At 43.5% G+C, this 24,066-nt stretch overlaps 1 protein-coding gene across 1 annotated transcript in view; it reads right to left on the minus strand.

The window, feature by feature from the left end:
• Positions 1–11: 11 nt before the first annotated feature.
• LOC311129921 (bromodomain adjacent to zinc finger domain protein 2B-like) overlaps positions 12–24,066 on the minus strand; it is a gene marked incomplete at its 5' end in the record, with an annotated part of 36,693 nt that continues 12,638 nt past the window's right edge. The window contains 22 exons of the mRNA XM_084162473.1: positions 12–1,610; positions 1,816–1,959; positions 2,225–2,538; positions 2,894–3,040; positions 4,026–4,161; positions 6,277–6,596; positions 6,813–6,973; positions 10,441–10,596; positions 10,857–11,145; positions 13,730–14,460; positions 14,679–14,823; positions 14,933–14,995; positions 15,210–15,450; positions 15,911–15,985; positions 16,541–16,776; positions 17,493–17,747; positions 18,737–18,877; positions 19,172–19,237; positions 21,894–21,926; positions 22,191–22,235; positions 22,688–22,753; positions 23,736–23,801. Of these exons, the coding sequence (XP_084018599.1) occupies positions 1,454–1,610; positions 1,816–1,959; positions 2,225–2,538; positions 2,894–3,040; positions 4,026–4,161; positions 6,277–6,596; positions 6,813–6,973; positions 10,441–10,596; positions 10,857–11,145; positions 13,730–14,460; positions 14,679–14,823; positions 14,933–14,995; positions 15,210–15,450; positions 15,911–15,985; positions 16,541–16,776; positions 17,493–17,747; positions 18,737–18,877; positions 19,172–19,237; positions 21,894–21,926; positions 22,191–22,235; positions 22,688–22,753; positions 23,736–23,801 (3,987 nt within the window). The 3' untranslated portion in view covers positions 12–1,453. The remainder of the gene's footprint in view (positions 1,611–1,815; positions 1,960–2,224; positions 2,539–2,893; positions 3,041–4,025; positions 4,162–6,276; positions 6,597–6,812; positions 6,974–10,440; positions 10,597–10,856; positions 11,146–13,729; positions 14,461–14,678; positions 14,824–14,932; positions 14,996–15,209; positions 15,451–15,910; positions 15,986–16,540; positions 16,777–17,492; positions 17,748–18,736; positions 18,878–19,171; positions 19,238–21,893; positions 21,927–22,190; positions 22,236–22,687; positions 22,754–23,735; positions 23,802–24,066) is intronic.

Below are 24,066 nucleotides of genomic sequence, written 5' to 3' on the forward strand. Positions count from 1 at the left end.
AAAATACAGTGTTGAAAAAGATCATTTTTATTAGATCCGTGCCACATACACACTAGTGAAAAATAATGCTCCTACAAAAAAAATCTACTTTTCCCCACAATATTCATAAATAAAATAACTTCAAGTACTCTCAATCAGGTACAAAAAAACTGCTCAAGATGCCACCAGTAGGCCATGACACACAGCAAGATTCAAACACAGTGGTTATTACCAGGGTTGGGGTCAAACCCATTTAAATTCCAGTCAATTTAGAAAGGAAACCAAATTCCAATTCCAAACTTTCCTCATTGAAAAGCATTGAAGAGAATTGGAATTTCAGTGTACTTCCTGAATTTAATGGAATTTAAATGGAATTGACCCCCACCCTGGTTATTACAAAATGTTATCGTGTCCTTGGGTCTGTGGCAAGGCAAATAGAGAGAAATGCTTTAATGAAAGGTACTGTGCATCGCAATGCATTCTATACTGATGATAGGATGATGATGACAGAATTGGAGGCCCACGAGGGTTGACATTTCGTATACTGGCGCACACACACACACACACACACACACAAATACAAAATCAAAGGATTGAAATAATATCCTCCACACACTTTTGAGAGGGCAGGCACTACCAAGATTGAGGAGACCACAGTGTTCGCAGAGGATAACCAGAACAGGCAGTATACATGTATTTATCACTTTAAGACTGAAATTAAACACTACAATCATTCTAAGGCATAAACAATATCAGATGTCTTGTAACAATACTATATGTGCACATCATACATATTACCATCAATACTTAATATTAACATTAATGAACAGTATATACAGATGTGCCATTGTTGCCTCACTGTCAAGGTTAAGTTAGCGATGCAAACATACATTGAAACGCAGCATTACAGTATTACCGTCATGAATCTTGTGGCGCCCTGGAGGCACAGAGCAGTGTAAACAATTCATTTTTTTCTTGGCTTTTGTTTTATGTTCGGAAAACATTCCGTAAGATTTTCTTTAAAACAGTTTTGCTGTTTTCTTCCTTTTCTTAGAAAATGAAAACCATTTTCACTGATAAATAATTGGCAAAATTAAATACATTCACTGTAATATTATATGTACAGTTAGTTGGAAAGCTTTTGTTCCCAGTTACAGCTCTGCTGGTGGTGGATTCAGTGTGGTTTCTTCTAGGAAATGGTATTGCACTTTAAAAACACCCACCCCTTTTGTCTGAAACTCTTCGGGTGCATTTCCTTGCTCTCACACAACCAGCATTGTACTGTACATCAGTGAAATCAATACGTAGAATTACGATTGTAAATTAATGAAGATTCCCTGGTTGCTGACAGAGAGTCTTGAGCCTTAGGTCTTGAAGACAGTCTTCAGACCAATACTGGCACTCTGCTTGTGAGTGTAAAGTGGTTACTGCTGGTCCCATACAGTATAGTGAGGATAAAGTAGTTAAAACAAGCCTAGTTGGTTTGTTTTAACAGTTCAGTCCATCTCTTCTCAAAAAAACTCCTCATGTTATGTCCTGCTCGCCCAATGTCCGAATTATCTTCGTTAAACTTTTCACAGTTATCAAAAACCAAGTTGACGTCGATGATAAACGTCTCAAGGTTAAAGTACCTGTAAATTGAGACGCATAGCATTTAATTATGAAATGTATGACATTGAATCCCACAGGGGAATAACAATGTGAACAAAAGCATGAAAAAGAAAGCCATAATCTTTGCAGCTGACCGAATTTTTACGTATAATACAGGTATCAGAATTAAATGAATAAGACACATTGTATGCAAATTATTTTTCATGCTAATGGTATGGTACATACTGGCTGTTAACAAGTTTCTCTCGGATAGTGGAGAAGTCCATGGGTTTCCTGATGACTTTCTTGTAGCCCGGGACAGATTTGGGGTTGACAGGGTTCAGGAAGGGCCAGGCATCCTGGTGACCCTCCAGCTCAGCCAGCAGCACCCTGTGGAGAACAAGGAGTCAACCAAGAGATGATCCTCACATTAACTACAGTATGCATGGGGATGCATCAGACACTGCAGCAACTAGTGTATGTTAGCCTGAGTGCCAGATCGGTTTGTGCTATCATGCCAACTCCGTCACTCATTGTCATGCCAAACATGTTTGGCTTGACAATGACAGCAATGGAGTTGGCAAGAGCACAAACAGATCTGGGACCAGTGTAAGCGTAGCCCATGTCACTTCCGGGGTCAATAGTATTATAATACCTGCACAAGTTCAGATCCTTATAATTGTCTCTGGCTGACGTGGCCGTCTTAGCCTTCTTCACACAGACAGGACTAGTACTGTCCTGCTTGGACTGGTTTGTGACTGGGCCCTCCTCTCCTGGGCTCTTCCTCTTTTTGGGCTCTTTGCTCCCTTTCTTTGGAGTGCTGGTGCTGGCAGCATCGTCCTCAGAGACCTCTGTGCTGGCTACGGACGATGGCATCCTGCTCCGCTTTACCTCGGTGCTTCTCTTCCCTCCTCCGGCTGCTCCCGCTCGGCTCTGCTGCTTCTTATTCTTGGGGGATTGACCGCTCGCCTGAATGACACAAAATATGCTGAGTGGAGGCATCTCGCATTCACTGAGGATCACACTTGTCGTCGTGAATTGAATGAATTGGACTTTTGCTTTTGGGTGTATTTATTCCATTTCGTTTATGAGTTTTTGTGAGTAGGATAGACCCTTGTGATAAGACGCTGCATTTTGGCTGTGGACAATAAAAGGTCATTTTGAAGGGGCACCTCGTTTTGAAGGACTTAAACATCTACGGTAAGATTTCTTACACTGGAAGCCTGAGGTTGGATAAATTCCTTAATTAAGGGGTCCCTCTCTTTTCTCTGTTCTGTGAATTGTAAGTTGGGCTACCTGCAACTGAAGGCAAAGGTTACTGTACCTTCGATATGCAAGCAGGACAAAACCAGTCACCGTCAGGTATTGTGGTGATCTTGGGTTTATGGCAGTACGTGTGGCAGCCTTTGTCACAGCCATCACAGAGTAAGAGCAGTTCCTCATTATCCCCCTTTCGACACAACTGGCAGTACTGCAGAGTAACATACCAGGATGCACTGTCAAACTGGGTGCTCTCTGAGGAGGTACTTCACACTTAGGGCAACATTTTCCCCTTGCAAAAACAACTGCGCTATGAACTAACACATTCTAAATAACACCAGGATTTCCTTAAATAAAATAACTTTCAAGTTTGACAGAAAGAAAGGACAGGCTCCTGGTAGTACAGAGCTCCGTTACTGTAACTAGAGCTATTGCATTGTGGTGGCATGCCGCATATGTATCGCACTGTAACTATACTGAACAAAAATATAAACGCAACAGGTAAAGTGTTGGTCCCATGTTTCATGAGCTGAAATAAAAGATCCCAGATATTTTCCATATGCACAAAAAGCTTATTTCTCTAAACTTTTGTGCACCAATTTGTTAACATCCCTGTTAGTGAGCATTTGATCATTTGTCAAGATAATCCATCCACCAGACAGGAGTGGCATATCAAGAAGCTGATTAAACAGCATGAACATTACACAGATGCACCTTGTGCTGGGGACAATAAAAGGCCACTCAAGTTTTGAGGGAGCATGCAATTGGCATGCTGACTGCAGGAATGTCCACCAGAGCTGTTGCCAGGTAAAAACTCATTCTGATTAGCTGGGCCTGGCTCCCAAGTGGGTGGGCCTATGCCCTCCCAGGCACACCCATGGCTGCACCCCTGCCCAGTCATGTGAAATCCATAGATTAGGGCCTAATGAATTATTTCAATTGACTGATTTCCTTATATGAACTGTAACTCAGCAAAATCTTTTAAATTGTTACATGTTGCGTTTATATTTTTGTTCAGTATAAATCTCTGGTTAAACTTAAATTCCTCCTGACGGAAATTTTTCAAGAAAGGTCGACAGATTATAATTTAATTTACAGTGCGTTAGTTTACAGTGCAGGTGACTTTGCGAGAGGAAAATGTAGCTCAAAGCCTTTTAGAGAATCTCTCGGAGACACTAACGGACAGACAGTCGTACCACTTTCATGATGGATCTCTCCCATGCGATGGATTTCTGGAGCTGCTGGACGCAGAGAGCCAGCTGGGCAGCGCTGCGGACCTCGCCCAGGGCCTTGCGCCACACCTTCATGCCAGGGGCCAGCCCCTCTTCCCCCCTGAGACAGGAAAAGGCACCATGGTCAGAGAACCAGCCACTCACATCACATAGAACAGTCAATGACAAGAACCAAGCTCACCGACCAACAGCAGTGCACAGAAAGCCACACGAGTATAAGAGTGTTTGGTTACAGCAGCCAGTTTTAAGAGACACAGTGAGGGAAAAAAGGATTTGATTCCCTGCTGATTTTGTACGTTTGCCCACTGACAAAGAAATGATCAGTCTATAATTAATAATTTATTTGAACAGTGAGAGACAGAATAACAACAAAATAATCCAGAAAAACGCATGTCAAAAATGTTATAAATTGATTTGCATTTTAATGAGGGAAATAAGTATTTGACCCCCTCTCAATCAGAAAGATTTCTGGCTCCCAGGTGTCTTTTATACAGGTAATGAGCTGAGATTAGGAGCATACTCTTAAAGGGAGTGCTCCTAATCTCAGTTTGTTACCTGTATAAAAGACACCTGTCCACAGAAGCAATCAATCAATCAGATTCCAAACTCTCCACCATGGCCAAGACCAAAGAGCTCTCCAAGGATGTCAGGGACAAGATTGTAGACCTACACAAGGCTGGAATGGGCTTCAAGACCATCGCCAAGCAGCTTGGTGAGAAGGTGACAACAGTTGGTGCGATTATTGCAAATGGAAGAAACACAAAATAACTGTCAATCTCCCTCGGCCTGGGGCTCCATGCAAGATCTCACCTCATGGAGTTGCAATGATCATGAGAACGGTGAGGAATCAGCCCAGAACTACACGGGAGGATCTTGTCAATGATCTCAAGGCAGCTGGGACCATAGTCACCAAGAAAACAATTGGTAACACACTACGCTGTGAAGGACTGAAATCCTGCAGCGTCCGCAAGGTCCCCCTGCTCAAGAAAGCACATATACAGGCCCGTCTGAAGTTTGCCAATGAACATCTGAATGATTCAGAGGAGAACTGGGTGAAAGTGTTGTGGTCAGATGAGACCAAAATGGAGCTCTTTGACATCAACTCAACTCGCCGTGTTTGGAGGAGGAGGAATGCTGCCTATGGCCCCAAGAACACCATCCCCACTGTCAAACATGGAGGTGGAAACATTATGCTGTGGGGGTGTTTTTCTGCTAAGGGGACAGGACAACTTCACCGCATCAAAGGGACGATGGACGGGGCCATGTACTGTCAAATCTTGGGTGAGAACCTCCTTCCCTCAGCCAGGGCATTGAAAATGGGTCGTGGATGGGTATTCCAGCATGACAATGACCCAAAACACACGGCCAAGGCAACAAAGTAGTGGTTCAAGAAGAAGCACATTAAAGTCATGGAGTGGCCTAGCCAGTCTCCAGACCTTAATCCCATAGAAAATCTGTGGAGGGAGTTGAAGGTTTGAGTTGCCAAACGTCAGCCTCGAAACCTTAATGACTTGGAGAAGATCTGCAAAGAGGAGTGGGACAAAATCCCTCCTGAGATGTGTGCAAACCTGGTGGCCAACTACAAGAAACGTCTGACCTCTGTGATTGCCAACAAGGGTTTTGCCACCAAGTACTAAGTCATGTTTTGCAGAGGGGTCAAATACTTATTTCCCTCATTAAAATGCAAATCAATTTATAACATTTTTGACATGTGTTTTTCTGGATGTTTGTGTTGTTATTCTGTCTCTCACTGTTCAAATAAACCTACCATTAAAATTATAGACTGATCATGTCTTTGTCAGTGGGCAAACGTACAAAATCAGCAGGGGATCAAATACTTTTTTCCCTCACTGTACTGTACAAGACTCCACTTGGTGACTGACATGCCTCATAGTTACATTCAGGAGCCTGTACAGACTGCCAGACTACCATAGTACAGACTGCCATAGTGAGACAATGAGTTAACATAGAACCACGTGTTACCAGTGTGATGCACCATGCAGAGCTACAGTACAGACCGGCTTCCAAAGAGACAGATACAACCACCTACGGTGAGAGACATCACAAAGGAACCAAAACCACGACGCACACAGTAGCAACGAGAGAAGAGGAGAAAGGAACAGGCACCCAAGACACCGAAAAGAACTAAATAGGCTCCAGTGAAGCAGAGGGAAGCACAAAATAGTGTTCAAAATGGGAATTTGGATGGACCTACCCTTCACCATCAACACTATGGGATGGTGCGGGAGCAGGGACAGTGACCGTACCCAGCACATTATCCAGTTTGACCTGAACGGTGGTACTTAAGGGGCTCTTCAGGTACCTTCGCTCGATGTTCCTCTCCAGCTCGGCCAGCCGTGTTACAGCTATATCTAGGGGGTTGTTGACGTGCCGCACCAGGCTGTTGTTGCCACTGGCCCTCGCCTTCTCCCCTGTAGGCTGCTCCTCCCCGGCTGGAAACAGCTTAGTGAAGGGCTTGTGTTCATGGTAGACCAGGTCCCCTTTCTCTGACTGGGGCTCCGGATACATCCAACCCTGGGAGGAGATAGAGAGAGAGAGAAAAACAACAGTGGTGAAATCAAAAGCTTTTGTTTACGCGTGTGTTGTATGTGGAATACAGTATACTCAGCATACTCTTATACAGTATACTCTTTCTTCATTGCCGACGGGCTCCTTCTCCACTACCTACCACAGGCTCCAGTATGGATACAGTGCTATAGATGGATACTGAGTACAAGAGCTTTACTCTACCTTGACCTGAAGGCTGGCCGAGGTGACCTTCCTCTCCAGCTCCTCCACCTGCTGCAGCACAGCAATGTCCATCTCCATGGCCTGCTCCTCCACACACCAGCTCTCCACTGTCTCCTCACTCACCCCATTCTCCTCCAGCTCAGACTCGTCAATCACCACCACTGGAGAGAGTGAGGGAGGAATCAACTCAAGACCCCACAAAAATTAAACTTTTCTCTCCTAAAACTAAGTTTACTACAATTATTGTATCTTAGTATGTACTGTGAAGTTTGGGAGGGATATTTTCCAATATAGGGAGGCAGTGTTTTCATTGACATTGTATTTGGCAGGGCGAGCCCCCTGCCTAGCTCTGTAGAGAAGAGTTAATAGGCTAGAAAAAAAATCTGAACTCATCATGAGGGGCCGCAGTGGCTTGCAGGTCTGCGTACTCACATCCATACCCCACACATGCAGTCAGAGCCAGCCCTAGTATTTTGGGGGCCCTAAGTGACATTCTGTTGGGAACATTTCTGTGCCCCCCCTCTTTACAGCACAGAGAAATAAATGACGTTTTAGAATTCATTTCCTGCAATTCTACACATTTTACCATGGGCGGGGAAAATATTTAGCAATTTTCTAACTTTCTTACAAACACATTTCAAAATTGCACCTTGTGTATTCTACTATTCCAACTCTCAACGGTAAGTTGAGACCCCGACTGAGTTCCCCCCCCCCTCAAAAAAAGGGGGTCGCGGGCCATGAGCCGCGAGCCGCCAGTTGCCCATCCCTGGTCAGAATATAACTGGCATCAAAGCTACAGTGGGGAAAAAAAATATTTTGTCAGCCACCAATTGTGCATGTTCTCCCACTTAAAAAGATGAGAGAGGCCTGTAATGTTCATCATAGGTACACGTCAACTATGACAGACAAATTGAGAAAAAAAATCCAGAAAATCACATTGTAGGATTTTTTATGAATTTATTTGCAAATTATGGTGGAAAACAAGTATTTGGTCACCTACAAACAAGCAAGATTTCTGGCTCTCACAGACCTGTATCTTCTTCTTTAAGAGGCTCCTCTGTCCTTCACTCGTTACCTGTATTAATGGCACCTGTTTGATCTTGTTATCAGTATAAAAGACACCTGTCCACAACCTCAAACAGTCACACTCCAAACTCCACTATGGCCAAGACCAAAGAGCTGTCAAAGGACACCAGAAACAAAATTGTAGACCTGCACCAGGCTGGGAAGACTGAATCTGCAATAGGTAAGCAGCTTGGTTTGAAGAAATCAACTGTGGGAGCAATTATTAGGAAATGGAAGACATACAAGACCACTGATAATCTCCCTCGATCTGGGGCTCCACGCAAGATCTCACCCCGTGGGGTCAAAATGATCACAAGAACGGTGAGCAAAAATCCCAGAGCCACACGGGGGGACCTAGTGAATGACCTGCAGAGAGCTGGGACCAAAGTAACAAAGCCTACCATCAGTAACACACTACGCCGCCAGGGACTCAAATCCTGTAGTGCCAGACGTGTCCCCCTGCTTAAGCCAGTACATGTCCAGGCCCGTATGAAGTTTGCTAGAGTGCATTTGGATGATCCAGAAGAGGTTTGGGAGAATGTCATATGGTCAGATGAAACCAAAATAGAACTTTTTGGTAAAAACTCAACTCGTCGTGTTTGGAGGACAAAGAATGCTGAGTTGCATCCAAAGAACACTATACCTACTGTGAAGCATGGGGGTGGAAACATCATGCTTTGGGGCTGTTTTTCTGCAAAGGGACCAGGACGACTGATCCATGTAAAGGAAAGAATGAATGGGGCCATGTATCGTGAGATTTTGAGTGAAAACCTCCTTCCATCAGCAAGGGCATTGAAGATGAAACGTGGCTGGGTCTTTCAGCATTTCAAGCATTTCAAGGTCCTGGAGTGGCCTAGCCAGTCTCCAGATCTCAACCCCATCGAAAATCTTTGGAGGGAGTTGAAAGTCTGTGTTGCCCAGCGACAGCCCCAAAACGTCACTGCTCTAGAGGAGATCTGCATGGAGGAATGGGCCAAAATACCAGCAACAGTGTGTGAAAACCTTGTGAAGACTTACAGAAAACGTTTGACCTGTGTCATTGCCAACAAAGGGTATATAACAAAGTATTGAGAAACTTTTGTTATTGACCAAATACTTATTTTCCACCATAATTTGCAAATAAATTCATAAAAAATCCTACAATGTGATTTTCTGGATTTTCTTTCCTCATTTTGTCTGTCATAGTTGACGTGTACCTATGATGAAAATTACAGGCCTCTCTCATCTTTTTAAGTGGGAGAACTTGCACAATTGGTGGCTGACTAAATACTTTTTCCCCCCACTGTACACAATGACTATTCAAAGCTGTCAGACAGCATCATTCAATCACGCTAACATGGTGTAAATGATGGTAACCCAAAGGACTGGTGGTAAAGACCATGTTAACTCTGACTGACATGATGCATCTAAACAATCCACTCTCTCCCTGCAGTGGGTTGACATTTCCGTGTAACAAGGGGACATTTTAAACAGAGGTCATGTAGCCTACCACATCATTAAAGGTCAGATTTAAAGAGTCACAATATATATTGGATGTCTATGGATGCGTCTGAAGTGGCACCCTATTCCCTATATAGTGCACTACTTTTGACCAGAGGCCTATGGGCCGTGGTCAAAAGTAGTGCACTATAAACTCAGTTTATTAGGTACACCATCCCGTTCACAATAATGGTTTGCTCCTATAGACAGTGAGTCATGTGGCCGTGGCTTGCTATATAAAGCAGGCAGACAGGCATCGAGGCATTCAGTTACTGTTCGATTGAACGTTAGAATGGGCAAAAATAGTGACCTAAGCGACTTTGAGTGTGGTATGATCGTCAGTGCCAGACGCACCGGTTCCAGTATCTCAGAAACGGCCGGCCTCCTGGGCTTTTCACACACGACAGCGTCTAGGGTTTACCGAGAATGGTGCGACAAACAAAAAACATTCAGTCAGCGACAGTCCTGTGGACGAAAACAGCTTGTTGATGATGAGAGGTCGAAGGAGTGGCAAGAATCGTGCAAGATAACAGGCGGGCCACAAACAGGCAAAAAACGGTGCAGTACAACAGTGGTGTGCAGAATGGCATCTCGGAACGCACAACTCGTAGGTCCTTGTCATGGATGGGCTATTGCAGCAGACGACCACACCGGTTTCCACACCTATCAGCTAAAAACAAGAAGAAGCGGCTCCAGTGGGCACGCGATCTCCAACACTGGACAATTGAGGAGTGGAAAAACATTGCCTGGTCCGACGAATCCTGGTTCCTGTTGCGTCATGCTAATGGCAGAGTCAGGACTTGGTGTAAGCAGCATGAGTCCATGGCCCCATACTGCCTGGTGTCAACGATACATGCTGGTGGCAGTGGTGTAATGGTGTGGGGAATATCCCTTGATAACAATTGAGCAACGTTTCCATGCCCCAAAGAATTCAGGCTGTTCTGGAGGCAAAGGGGGGTCCGACCTGGTACTAGATAAACTGGCCACTATAGGGAATAGGGTTCCATTTCGGACGCAAACTATGTCTTTATTATATTTTATACAGCCTCCTGAGGAGGTCTAGAGGACAAGGGGATCCACTCACCATCTCTGTTCTTGGCGCAGGCCTGGGCGATGTACTCCATGTGTTTCTGGATCTGTTTCTGCAAGGCCTTCTCTCTGATGCCTCTGCTGTGAAAGGCCTTGACCAGGCTCCTCAACTCCTCCATGTCTGCCACTCTCCACCAGCCTGACAGCATATCTACATGAACACGACCATGTCAGTAAAGGACAAACCAGAATGTGCTGACTAACGGTTAAAAGCAGCGGGTTGCCGTCCTATCGGCCATAATTTTCAGTTCATTTCCAGGCGATTATTTTCCTTATGTCAATAAAAACAGAACTAGCTATATACGTAATCAAATGTGGAAATTCATGGCAGCCACTTAAAATCCTCCTCAGCGCTTGAATGTGTCATTCTCCCATATTTCCTAGCAGCAGTGGGCAGTGTGCCATGCTTACCCTCTGGGATGGGCAGTGGGTCGGGGTAGTCCTGGGTCTTGGCCACCTCCACCACGGGGGACGGGGCAGAGGGGGGCTTCTCTCTGGCAGGGACTGGGGACTTACTCTTGCTGCTGGAGAGGCTGGCGGCTGCCAGGAAGGGGTTGCCATTACCTTCCACATGGTGGTAGACAGCGCCCAGGATGGAGGGTGGTAGAGGACTGACAGAGAAGGGCAGGGTGGGGCTCATCATGCCACCGGGCCAGCCACAGAATGGCAGACCCATCATATGGACCCCCGACTTCACCTGCTGGGAGGACGGAGGAGTTCATGAAGAAGAATGCCCAGACAGTGGTGAGCAAGAATGTTATGTAGCAGACCTTAGTTCACTGACAACTAGCACAAATGCTGTCCATAAACCTATAATAAAGCATCATAGAATCAGACTTGAGCATCAGATGTGCTCATATGAATTGGCAAAACATCAAAAGACTACCTGGCAGTAGCAATATGTCTTGGTCGTATATTCCACACCATGTTTTTTTTTTTTTTAGGGGGTAGATCAGCTTAATATTGCAGATAGATTGTAACTTCCATCAATGTAATTGTCTGCATCACTTCCAATGATATATATATATATATATATATATATATATATATATATATATATATATATATATATATATATATATATATATATATATATCACACACATACCTACATATACATACATACATACATACATACATACATACATACATGTCCATCCGGTTTGCTTCTATATGCCATATCTTTCTAACTGTGCTCTTTCACAAAAGCTCCCAACCTACATACTTATTATGGACACAGTATGCTTACATTATTAGTTATCTTGTTATTAGTTGTTGTTAGTTGTTATTAGTCCCATCCTTCAACTCCATTCACAATCTATCTCTTAACACCATCCATATAGGATTTCTATTTGCCATATATTTTAACTGTACTGTGATGTTTTACAAAAGTTCTGAACCTTTCTATTCTCATTGTTTCTACAGATTGTAAATTGAAAATGAACATTTTTGCTAAAAGTATTATTATATTATTGATCGATTGACTGACTTTTCAGATCACCCAGGAATGCTATTTGCAAGGTTAGCTCCAGGTAAATATTGCAATCCTTTAGCCATTCCTGGACCTGTGTCCAAAAACAAGCTACAAATGGACAGTACCAAAACAAATGATCTAATGATTCTGTCTCTTCGCAGCAAAATCTGAAGAGCTGGCAAGATTGTATCCCCCATATAAATAACATTCTATTGGTAGCAAGAATTGTATATAATAATTTAAATTGAAAGATTCTAAGTTTTGAATCCGGTGTCGTTTTGCGTATCAGTTCATAAACACTATGCCATCGGATCGGTACGTCAAAAATCTCTTCCCAACTATTTTGCAATCTATATAGGACGGCTGTCAATCCTTTGGTCCTTAAATAAACTTTTTTATTTATCACAGTTTTCTTTAACCAATTATGTTCTTTAATGCAAGGCCGACAGACAAGTTCCTTACTTTCTCCCCCTTCCACTTTCCTCTTCCATTTTTGCGGTAAGGCTGCAATTATTTGGTTGTAATTTTGGGTAGAGCAGACATTTCCATATGTTTTTGTTAGCTGCATGTGAGACATAACTCCACCAGTCCTACCGATGATATCATTTACGAAGATTATACCTTTTTTAAACATTTTGTCAAAAAAAATAGTATATTTGAGTTTAACCACAATATTTGTTGCATTATTTGTTCTGTCGTTTCTGGAGGATTAAATTGAAATTGCAACCAACTTTCTATGGCTTGTTTTAGAAATAGTGATATTTGGGAGATGATTTCCTTTTCAAATAACTGAAAGTGAGAGGTTGTAATCTGAATAAAGGGAAAAATGCCATTCTTGAACAATGGGTAAGACAATCTTACTAATTTGCTAGAGAACCAGTTCGGATTTAAGTATAACTTTTGTATGACTGAAGCTTTTAGTGATAGGTCTAATGCTTTAATATTTAATAATTTCTGTCCTCCGAATTCATATTCATTATATAAATAGGCCCGTTTTAATTTTGTCTGGTTTGCCGTTCCAAATAAAATGGAATATTTTTTTCTCATATAATTTAAAAAACTGTTCGCTAGGCGTAGGCAAGACCATAAGCAAATAGGTAAACTGGGATAATACTAAAGAGTTAAATCAGGGTGATTTTCCCACAAATTGACAGGTATTTACCTTTCCATGGTAGCAAGATCTTATCTATTTTTGCTACATTTCTATTAAAATGTATTCCGAGTGTATCCACATCACCATCAGACCATTTTATTGGTAAACTACCGGTACATGGTAATGTAAAAATTGTATTTTTTAGTGATCAAATACGTAATATAGTACATTTGTCATAATTTGGTTGTAATCCAGAGAGGTTAGAAAATGTATCTAGATCCTCTATGAAGCTGTGGAGGGATTCAAGTTGTGGATTTAAAAGAAAACATGAATCATCAGCGTACAATGACACCTTTGTTTTTAAGCCCTGGATTTCTAATCCCTTGATATTATCGTTGGATCTGATTTTAATAGCTAACATCTCGATGGCCATAATAAATAGATATGCCGATAGTGGACAACCTTGTTTCACTCCTCTTGACAGTTTAAAACATTCTGAGAAATAGCCATTATTTACTATTTTACACATAGGGTTACTATACATGATTTTGACCCATTTTATAAGAGATTCTCCAAAATTGAAATGCTCCAGGCATTTATATATAAACCCCAGTCGTACTTTATCAAATGCCTTTTCGAAGTCTGCTATGAATATTCCACACCATGTTAACATTAATCCTAGATGATCAGAGATGGAGATAACGTGCAGTGCACCTACCTGGAGAGCTGATAAAGATAAGTTATTGATCCCGTTGGTGGGGTTGCTGGGGCTGGCTGAGGTGGTGGCTGGGGGATTAGGGGACAGGGAGGAGGGGGATTTGGGCCTGGTGGTCGAGGTGGACTGGGGGGAGAAGGTCGGAGGGGTGGTGGTGGAGCTGGTGGTGACAGAGGACTCGTCACAGGGGGAGCGGGGCAGCAGGCTGAACCAGTGGCCACTCTTCTCCGTCAGCACCCTGAACAGCTGGTCATCGGGCTGGAGCTGTTGCTGCTGTAGGGGACTGGATGACATCTTCCCTGGGCTGCTGTTGCTGCTGAGGTAGGGCGGGCTGAAGAGAGCTGTGGAAGGCTCCGCTTTCACCTCCGGATACAGCGGAGAGGGAGCTGCACAGGGGCTGCTGGGTAGTGTAGTCTGAGTGGTGGGGTGGATAGGGGAGAACACTGTGGTGGGGACTTTGACAGGACTACAGCTCTGACTGTGAGGGTGGTTGTCTGAATCCGGGGACATCTTGGCCACCTCCAGGAGTTTGCTGAGTTTGGAGAAGGAGCTAGGCTTCTGGAGGAAGAGGTTGAGGGTGTGTTTGTCTGGCGTGGCCATGTCGCTGTCAGTGCTCCCCTCCAGGCTGGATGCCCCTGGCCTCCCCTCCACCTCTGGCCTCCTTTCCACCTCCTCCTCCTTCACGTGGACCAGCTCTGTGCTCCTCAGTCTCTCCCTCTCAAGCTCCTCTGCTCCTGGAAAACACACTCCTATCAATATCCACAGCATCACAGTTAACCAGACTCCCTACATAGTACATTCTACATGGCCATGTTCTTCCTGACAATACTTAAGTAATCTGAAGGCAGGTCACAGGAAGAAGAAGCTGAATTGTGTTAGCCTGAACTATAATGTCCCAACAGTGAGTAACAAGTGCGGTGCCCATATCTTATGCCAGTGTTTTGAGTTTTACCTTTGCCACTCCTTATGCCCTCCACAAAGATGCCCCCGCACTGTGGCAGCACCCAGTATCGGCGCTTGTAGCGGTCCTGGCCGAACATCATGGAGCGCAACGAGTGGGACGACTCAAACAGCTTCCGTCTGATCTGACTCTGTTGCTAGAGAGAGAAAACACAAAGTGTATCAACGCTGAGGCCTGTTCTGCCCGGAAACTGAACCTCATAAAATAAATCCCTCTGATCCCATTGGTTATCAAAATCCCTTTACCTTGGTTAATTTTTCAATCTGTTTCTCCAGCTCCTCTACACTGGCTGTCTGGTCCCCGTCATCCTGGATGGAAAGATCACATTCATTTGAATCCAGAGGGGAGGCTGACATTTACAATACACAAACAGTGACTTACACCATGTCCCAAATGGCACCCTATTGCCTATGTAGCGCACAACTATTAACCGGGGCCCATAGGGAATAGGGTGCCATTTGGGACACATCCATTGTCATTTGGTTCAGTGGATAGATCCTGTGGAAAGGTGACGGCACCAACCTCATCCTCACAGGTTTCCACTTTCTTCCCTTTCTTCCCTCGCTCCTCCTCCTCCTCCTCCTCTTCGTCATCTTCATCTCCCTGGTCCTCACTATCCTCGTCATCATCCTCGTCCTCCTCGCTGTCCCCTCCTTTCCTCTTGCGTTTGCGTCCGGGGGTGGGTGTCCCCAGGGACTGGGTCTCCTCTCCTCCCATACCGCTGTCCCTCTTCCCCGTCTTCTTGGCATGGATGGTCCTCAGCCTGGAACAAGACAACAAGCAGGGGCATATGAATGTCAAATGTTTTCCTAAGCTACTAGATAGTTTGTGTGTATGTATTGATATCTAGGCTACGTGTGCCTTTAAAAAATGGTTTTATGTAGTTCTGTTCTTGTCTATTAATGTTCGGTATTATGTCATGTTTCATGTTTTGTGTGGACCCCAGGAAGAGTAGCTGCTGCTTTTGCAACAGCTAATGGGGATCCTAATAAAATACCAAATTTGAAAAGCTTAAAACATTGAACACATTAAAATCAACACCTACTAAAAAGTTTGTCCTAATACACTTCACAAAATGAAGGAGAGGGAAAACAGACAATTCTATTACGATTGCTTTTATTTTTCACTGTACACTAGTGTATCCCATTAGTTAACACAGATCCATTATTGAATGAACACACAGCCCTCTCCTAAGTGCCCCTTGAGATGATGCAGGTACTCACTTGCGAAGCGTGCCCTCGATGACCCACTTGTCCCTTCTCAGGTTGGTCATGTGATCGATGTTCTTGTCGATTTCGCTGTAAAGAAGCACGAAGCACCGACTTCAGTCAAACTGGCTTTGATTAAAAAAATTATAATATTAACAACTGTCCAAAGTGAAGTAAGGTGAGGTAAGGCTTTGGTTGCAGTTTTACTTGAGCAACAGGGCTGTATTTCAAAGCATCGCAACTTCTGTCACATGAGTTTAACTCAGATACAGGCAGTCACTTGAAAAGGGTTTCAGGTTTGATGCAACACAATGAAACGCTCCATGTCAACACAGCTCTTTCTTTTGATATTGGTAGTAGAACATTAAAAATGCAAGTCCCAATGAATAAAACAAGACTATATCCAGCAAAACCAAAGATGAGCAAAACATGCATAAATCCGTTTAATAAATCTGTGCTCAGAATAACTTAATCATTTTTGTATGGACCCTGAACAACATAATCAACAAAGTAGTTTCCCACATGCAAGCCAAAGCACTTGATTTAACTTGACATTTAATAATTTGTCTAAATAACAGAACTGATCAGTGTTGTTATCTAGATAGCAGGCCAGACTACTGTAACTAGCGTTCAGTGTACTCTCACCTGACCACACTCTTACTGCAGGACAGCTCGTTGACAAGGAAGGCCAGGACGGAGGCCTTCTGTGTGGGTGTGTGGGCTTGGAAGGCCTTGGTCTTAAGACTGGCCGTGACCTCCCCTAGCTCTGTCTGCAGCTCCATCCCGCCACAGTGAGCCTCCATGTAGATCTGCAGTACCTCCGACACGTTGTCCTGGTTGATGCCCACGTTAGCCAGGTGGTCTCCCAGGGCTGTCTTGGTCTGGGGGGGCAAAGAGGGGGACGGGGGACAGTGAAATATATTTTCTAAGGTATTTTCAAGTTTGATTGACAGGTTTAGGATAGAGATGTGGATATAAGAGAGAGGGATACAGCAGAGATAGTGAGTGGCGGAACGAGGGATCGAACCGCTGCCTCCAGGGGTATCATGGTCCGAGAGCGGCAGGACTACTACTAGACCAGCCCCTGGCACGGAAGGGGCACAGTTAGAGGGGAATACATGCTTCTCTTTTCAGGGATACATTTTCCCTCAATGTCGACTGAGGCTCCATAATAGGCGACAGTCAGCTGGGTTCATTGAAGAAATAATGGAAAGCCACATAAAAGCGTGACTAAGCCCTGTAGATTAGCATAGAGAGAAATTGCTTTGGGGATGAATTATACATTTGGGGGTTCTAACTGTGGAAGCTGTATTAAGAGCTATAAACACTGATACCCTCCAAAACAGATAAGCCCCTTCATTTAGCCTCACAGAGCCAGAGATATTGATAATGCCCTACTTGTGTGTTCTGATTAGAGTAGGGCTTCTCGTCTTTAGTTCTGCAGTGCTGTGAGTGCAGCCCTCTGAGCTGTGGATACTGAATACAGTATGAAGGCAGATTGGAATATACTGTACAGCTGCTGTGTGGATGTGCCTTTTAGTGTGTTTGAATGTGCGATAAGAATGTGTGTGTATGTCTATGCTGTGATTGCTCTCACCCGGTGTCCTGGGGGCAGTCCTGGGTCACACACCACAGCAGAGAGCATACGAACCAGCAGGTCCTGGACCTGTCCCATGCTGTCTCCCAGGTTGAGCAGGCCCTCCTGCAGCACACTCAGGTTGGGAACATGGGCGTTCACGTCAAAGCCCAGCACCTTCCCAAAGCTCCGCAGGAACTGCATCACCATCAGGCAGTCAGAGAAGCTGTTTCCTGGTAGAAACAGGCCAGGAATACGGGATAACTCCGGGAGAAGCTGGGAGGGGAGGACGGAAAATATGAAATGACACATACTTACATCTAACTACGGTAGTGTGAAGTGCACCTGTTGTTATAATTTCAAAATGTAAAAAGTAGTGAATAGTGCCATTTTACAGAACATTCTTGAGACAAAACCAACTCAGTGACCTTGTGGTTAGAGGGATATTGGAAGGTTGTGAGTTCAATCCCTGGCCGAGTCATACCAAAGACTGTAAAAATGGGACCTGATGCGTCTCCGCTTAGCACTCAGCATTAAGGAGATAGATTGGGGGTAAGGCCCTGTGATAGACTAGTGTCCTGTCCAGGGGGTGTACTTGTACATCAAGCTGCCTCACGCTACAGAAACAGGAAATAGGCGGCTTCTGCCCTAGGAGACGTTCCGGCTCACACAAGCGAAGGCTTGTGCAAGGCTACTTACTTTAGAAAAAATCTTTCAATGCTGCAAATTCAAGTAGGGATAATTTTGCTTGACTCGTATGGAGTGAGGTTTAGTGAGAGCCGTATGTAGAGAGGGTTGATGTGATGTGTGATATACAGTATAGTAGAAAATGGATCCTCCTGGAGCTGGTTATCCAGGCGTTCAGTGCTCTGTCTGGTGGAAATCCTGAGTAAGTAGCACTCCGAAATCCTCTGGTCAGTGTTATGAGACAAGCAGCCACTCGATGGCAGTATTCTAACCTGTCTGTGCTCAAGTCACCTTCATGTAATCCAATATGGATTATCCTGTAATGTCATCAGTAAAATGATGCTTGTAGCAGAGATTTAGTCAGAGGCAAAGCCATGCATACATGTATTATATGCTATAAAGCACTGGTGTAATTCATAATACAATCATCATATGTATTAAAATAACAGACAAATCAGTGATCAAATGTGGTCAACATGAACAATTTCTGGGTATGATATCAGTCTTAATACAAATTCGTCCCACATCTCCCTTTCAGCTGGAGAACTAAACTATGATCGCCTATGAATAGTGAATACCTTGTGATCTGCTAAGCACATGTCTTCATTTGGCTTCTTCAGTTCCTTGGCAATTTCCAGTTCCAGTCTTCTAAGCTCCAATTTCCGCTCCTTGTTTAACCGTTTCTTATCCTTCTTCTCCTGCTTTAAGCGCTCCCGCTCCTAGGGTCCAAATTACAGACCAAGTTAACAGTGCATGCTATCGGCACCGTTGCAGACAATCGTGTTAAGGATTATGTCATTACAATTCAGCCCAACACTAGGCCTTCCTTGCTTAGAAATTGCCGCACTTTCACAGAAGATTGCTTAGGGCCCGGTTCTCTCTTTTATTCACACTCCATATAGTTCAAAAGAAGACAAGAAAAGAGTTGAAGGAGGAAATGCGGAGAGGAGGCAATAACCATATGCCTGCTGTAACAGTTTGAAGAAGAAGTGGTCAAGTTGTGAATCACACACCTCTGCTTTCTTACGGGCGTCCATGGCCTTCATCAGCATCATGTGCTGCCTCCGCCTCTCCCTCTCCTGACAGAACACACACACACGCACACGCGCACGCACACGCGCACGCACACGCACACGCGCACGCACACACACACGCACACACACACACACACACAGCCTCAACACAGAGGGGACACTTCATATAGACAACAAACAGCAGCTTACTATGACAACATGTAGAGAGTATAGTAGGAAAAATAGACAACAAATATAAGTATGGCCATCGTTCTGAACATTATAGCGGAGGTTCAGAGGGCAATATAATGAACAACCAAAAAGCAAAAAGGGCAAAGCAACGGGTATGAGGGCGGTGTCAACAGAAAGCGTAAGCTTGAAGTTAGAATCGGCTTCAATGTGTCTGAATATGCTGGCAAGCAAAGTGCTGGTAATTCTACAACCGTCTAAGAACTAAACAGGCAGCGTTGTATTATACTGTGTTATAAAGTTGCTATGGTTTGTCATTCTCTATTGACTGATGAAAAAGCTAAAACAAAATACCTTCATATATCAGAACGCAAATAATACAGAAAACAAGTTACTTCTCACAAATATAGTCATGGATTCAATTAGAGATTAGGTGAGTACTGAGGGCACTCCTGCTCAGTATAACATGGGTTTAAAGCAATGCTATATTGCCTGTCTTTGATAAGTACAGTGCCTTCGGAAAGTATTCAGACCCCTTGACTTTCTCCACATTTTGTTACGTTACAGCCTTATTCTAAAATTGATTAAATTTGTTTTTCCCCTCATCAATCTACACACAATACCCCATAATGACAAAGCAAAAACAGGTTTAGAAATGTTTGCTAATTTATCAATTTAAAAAACGGAAATATCACATTTACGTAAGTGATTACAGCATTGAGTCTTCTTGGGTATGACACTACAAGCTTGGCACACCTGTATTTGGGGAGTTTCTTCCATTCTTCTCTGCAGATCCTCTTCATCTCTGTCAGGTTGGATGGGAAGCGTTGCTGCACAGCTATTTTTAGGGCTCTCCAGCGCTGTTCGATCGGGTTTAAGTCTGGGCTCTAGCTGGGCCACTCAAGGACATTCAGAGACTTGTCCCAAAGCCACTCCTGCGTTGACTTGGCTGTGTGCTTAGGGTCGTTGTCCTGTTGGAAGGTGAACCTTCGCCCCAGTCTGAGGTCCTGAGCGCTCTGGAGCAGGTTTTCATCAAGGATCTCTCTGTACTTTGCTCCGTTCATCTTTGCCTCGATCCTAACTAGTCTCCCAGTCCCTGCCGCTAAAAAACATCCCCACAGCATGATGCTGCCACCACCATGCTTCACCATAGGGATGGTGCCAGGTTTCCTCCAGACGTGACGCTTGGCATTCAGGCCAAAGAGTTCAATCTTGGTTTCATCAGACCAGAGAATCTTGTTTCTCATGGTGTGAGAGTCTTTAGGTACCTTTTGGCAAACTCCAAGCGGGCTGTCATGTGCCTTTTACTGAGGAGTGGCTTCCGTCTGGCCACTACCATAAAGGTAGAGTGCTGCAGAGATGTTTGTCCTTCTGGAAGGTTCTCCCATCTCCACAGACTAACTTTAGAGCTCTGTCAGAGTGACCATCGGGTTCTTGGTCACCTCCCTGACCAAGGCACTTCTCCCCCGATTTATCAGTTTGGCCGGGCGGCCAGCTCTAGGAAGAGTCTTGGTGGTTCCAAACTTCTTCCATTTAAGAATGATGGAGGCCACTGTGTTCTTGAGGACCTTCAATGCTGCAGACATTTTTTGGTACCCTTCCCCAGATCTGTGCCTCGACACAATCCTGTCTCGGAGCTCTACGGACAATTCCTTTGACCTCATGGCTTGGTTTTTGCTCTGACTGTCAACTATGGGACCTTATATAGACAGGCGTGTGCCTTTCCAAATCATGTCCAATCAATTGGATTTACCACAGGTGGACTCCAATCAAGTTGTAGAAACATCTCAATGGAAACAGGATGCGCCTGTGCTCAATTTCGAGTCTCATAGCAAAGGGTCTGAATACTTATGTAAATAAGGTATTTCTGTTTTTCATTTTTAATAAATTTGCAAACATTTTAAAAAACCTTTTTTCACTTTGTCATTATGGGGTATTGTGTGTAGATTGCGGAGGATTTGTTAATTTTTGTATCCATTTTAGAATAAGGCTGTAATGTAACAAAATGTGGAAAAAGGGAAGGGGTCTGAATACTTTCCGAAGGCACTGTAGGTTTGTGTGCAAAGGCAGAACAAAATTTTCAATATGGAACAACAAACACGTCAACAAAAAGATGAATGAAAATGTTTCCGTGAGGTTGGTGATTTAAACTGATATCAACAAGCAGGAGAAAAGCTGGTGATGGACGGGTCTGTTTTGTCAGGTGGCAAATTGGACAACTGCAACATACACTACATTGACTTTTACAACTGGATTTCAAGCACTTACATTCACTCGACAAACAAAAACAATGGATGTCAAGTCTTTAGGACCATGAAAGTGTGCATTGCTCCCCTTAATGCAATCTGAAAGAGTCAAGAAGTTCTTGACTATTTGCGCTGTTTTTGAGCAAATAGAGCAAGACACTTTGCTCGAAAGCCATGCAGAAGAATGCAGTATGACGGCAGCCAGTGCTACACTTTATGCATTGCTATGACAACCATATCACAACCAATATCACGATGCGGTGTTAGATGTACAAAAATAAACATACCCATACCATATCTAGTCTATGCCTCTCCAACTCCTGGTAGAAAGAGTTGGCAAAGTATTATGAAACAGAAATCACAGGCTCATATAAACCACGTCCATATAAGAAGAACCCCCCCACCCCAAGAAGAGTGACAAGCTAGGGTCATAAAAACTGAAATTAACAAAGCGACATTGAGAATTGAACAGGGAACTGTGAAGTAGTTATATAAAAAAATTGCCCTTTTCCAAAAATATTCCAGTAGAATTGAAAGTGGAAATAGTCTTTGGGCATCATGTAGTGCAGGAGAGCGATGCCTACCTGGTGCTTCAAAATGACTGCCTGCTGCCTTCGCATCTCCTTCTCCTTTAAAAGGGGAAAAGATAAACATTCAAAATCCAAAACATACCCCTCATTTCCATCATTTAAAAAATGCAGCTGATACAAATGGATGAGATTTCTCTATTTTATTCGACAGGAAGTTCAAATCCCTCACTAATCTGATTGACAGACAGACATAAAGAGCCTGGGCAGGTTGGAACTAATGTGAAATGGAAATGCCATAGCCATTTCTAGACACGTGCAGGAAGCAGAGACAGAATGCACTGTCCTTTATGACACTGATTAACATGGAAAAGGTCTGCTCTGGGTGTCAAGGAGATTTCCCTAAACCCGGAGAAGCAGTCCCTTGGAGGCAATGAGGTGCAAGGAGGAGATTGGGAATCGGGAAGAGAGAGGTTGTATGACCTGAGGCAAACAGTGGGAGGAGTGGGCCACAAATTAATGGTTGATTCTTTTAACAGGACATCTAAACTAACCTTCATTCGTTTCTCAGCCTCCATTATTTTGGCATTTGCCGATTCTTCTTTCTTTTTCCTTTTAGTCTGTGCATGCAAAACAGGTCTACAGGTCATGCAACAGAACAACCGACAGATTCAACACCTCGTGCAACAGCACATGTACTATACGCCGATAGGCAGTATATAAATACAGTAGGCAGACAGAAATACACAGACAAATCCATTTGTGCTCGTGTATGATTAGGCTTAGCACTAGTTCCTACTAGAAGCTAATTGTGAATTCCTGTCAGGTGGAAGGGCTATAATGTTTCATTGTTTGATTAACTAAAATCAAGACAATTTTCACGAATAACAAACATGCAGGGCTAGACACAAAATATAGATTGTTTTGGTTCTACTAACTACACTAACTAACACTATCAAGGCAATGAGGTAACTATATGTCCAACATAGATAGAAGCAGAAAGAGGATGGTATATTTCCCATGTATCCTAAAATTCATCCAGAAATTATATTTGTAATGTTTTTCGCATATTTATTAAAACTTGTCCCACTCGCAGCATACAGTTGCTGGCAACGTCAAGCATAAAATATTGTAATCTTGTGCATTGAGATAATTATTTCCTCCCATTAACACTAAAAAGACAAACTTGTTTTAGTGCTTATAAAATACCAGCAGCCAGTCTGAATAAATTAAGCCACATTTCAATATGTAATTACAAGCAGAGAGGAATCCTGTTAAGAGCAACTTGCCAACCGTGTCAACTGAAATTTGATTTAGTAAAGCTAAAATACTTTGGAGCTTCTATTAGCGCTGTGCATGAAAAATAGCTGTTTCTCCTCCTCGTGCTAAACTGTTAGCGACTATTGTCTTAGAGATGGTATTTTGTGTCGAATCCCACCACGGTCTGAGGAGATTTTATTATTCAATGGCACTTTGTGAAAAACCAATTAAGCATTAGTCACATGAAGTAGGAGACAGAACTGAAAAAGTGCAACCACATAATTTAGAAAAGTCCTACCAACAGCAAAAAGGAATCTTTCTGTAATAACGCTTTGGACCAACCTCTAGAATCTGCTGCGCTCGGAGCTCCTTCTCCATTTGAATTTGCTGAATGCGCTTGATCTTCTCCTGGTAAAAGGATGGGGGAGATGAAATGAATTAAATCTACAGTCATGCATGTTAGAACAGGGGGCCTGTATAAGTAGTTTTATGGAGATTAAGACAGTGTAGCATCTTGAAGGTTAGCATCTTCCCTTTAGAGAAGATTTCAAAGCATTTAACTCTGCTTGGGATCTTTTCACCCTGGAAGAAAACACTCCTGAATGTCATGTGTGTTTGAAGCTTTCCAATCAAAAACACCTTGTGAACAGATGCATCCGAAAAGTGATCTTTT

Source organism: Coregonus lavaretus (assembly GCF_964263955.1).
Source record: "Coregonus lavaretus genome assembly, chromosome: 5".
NCBI lineage: Eukaryota > Metazoa > Chordata > Actinopteri > Salmoniformes > Salmonidae > Coregonus > Coregonus lavaretus.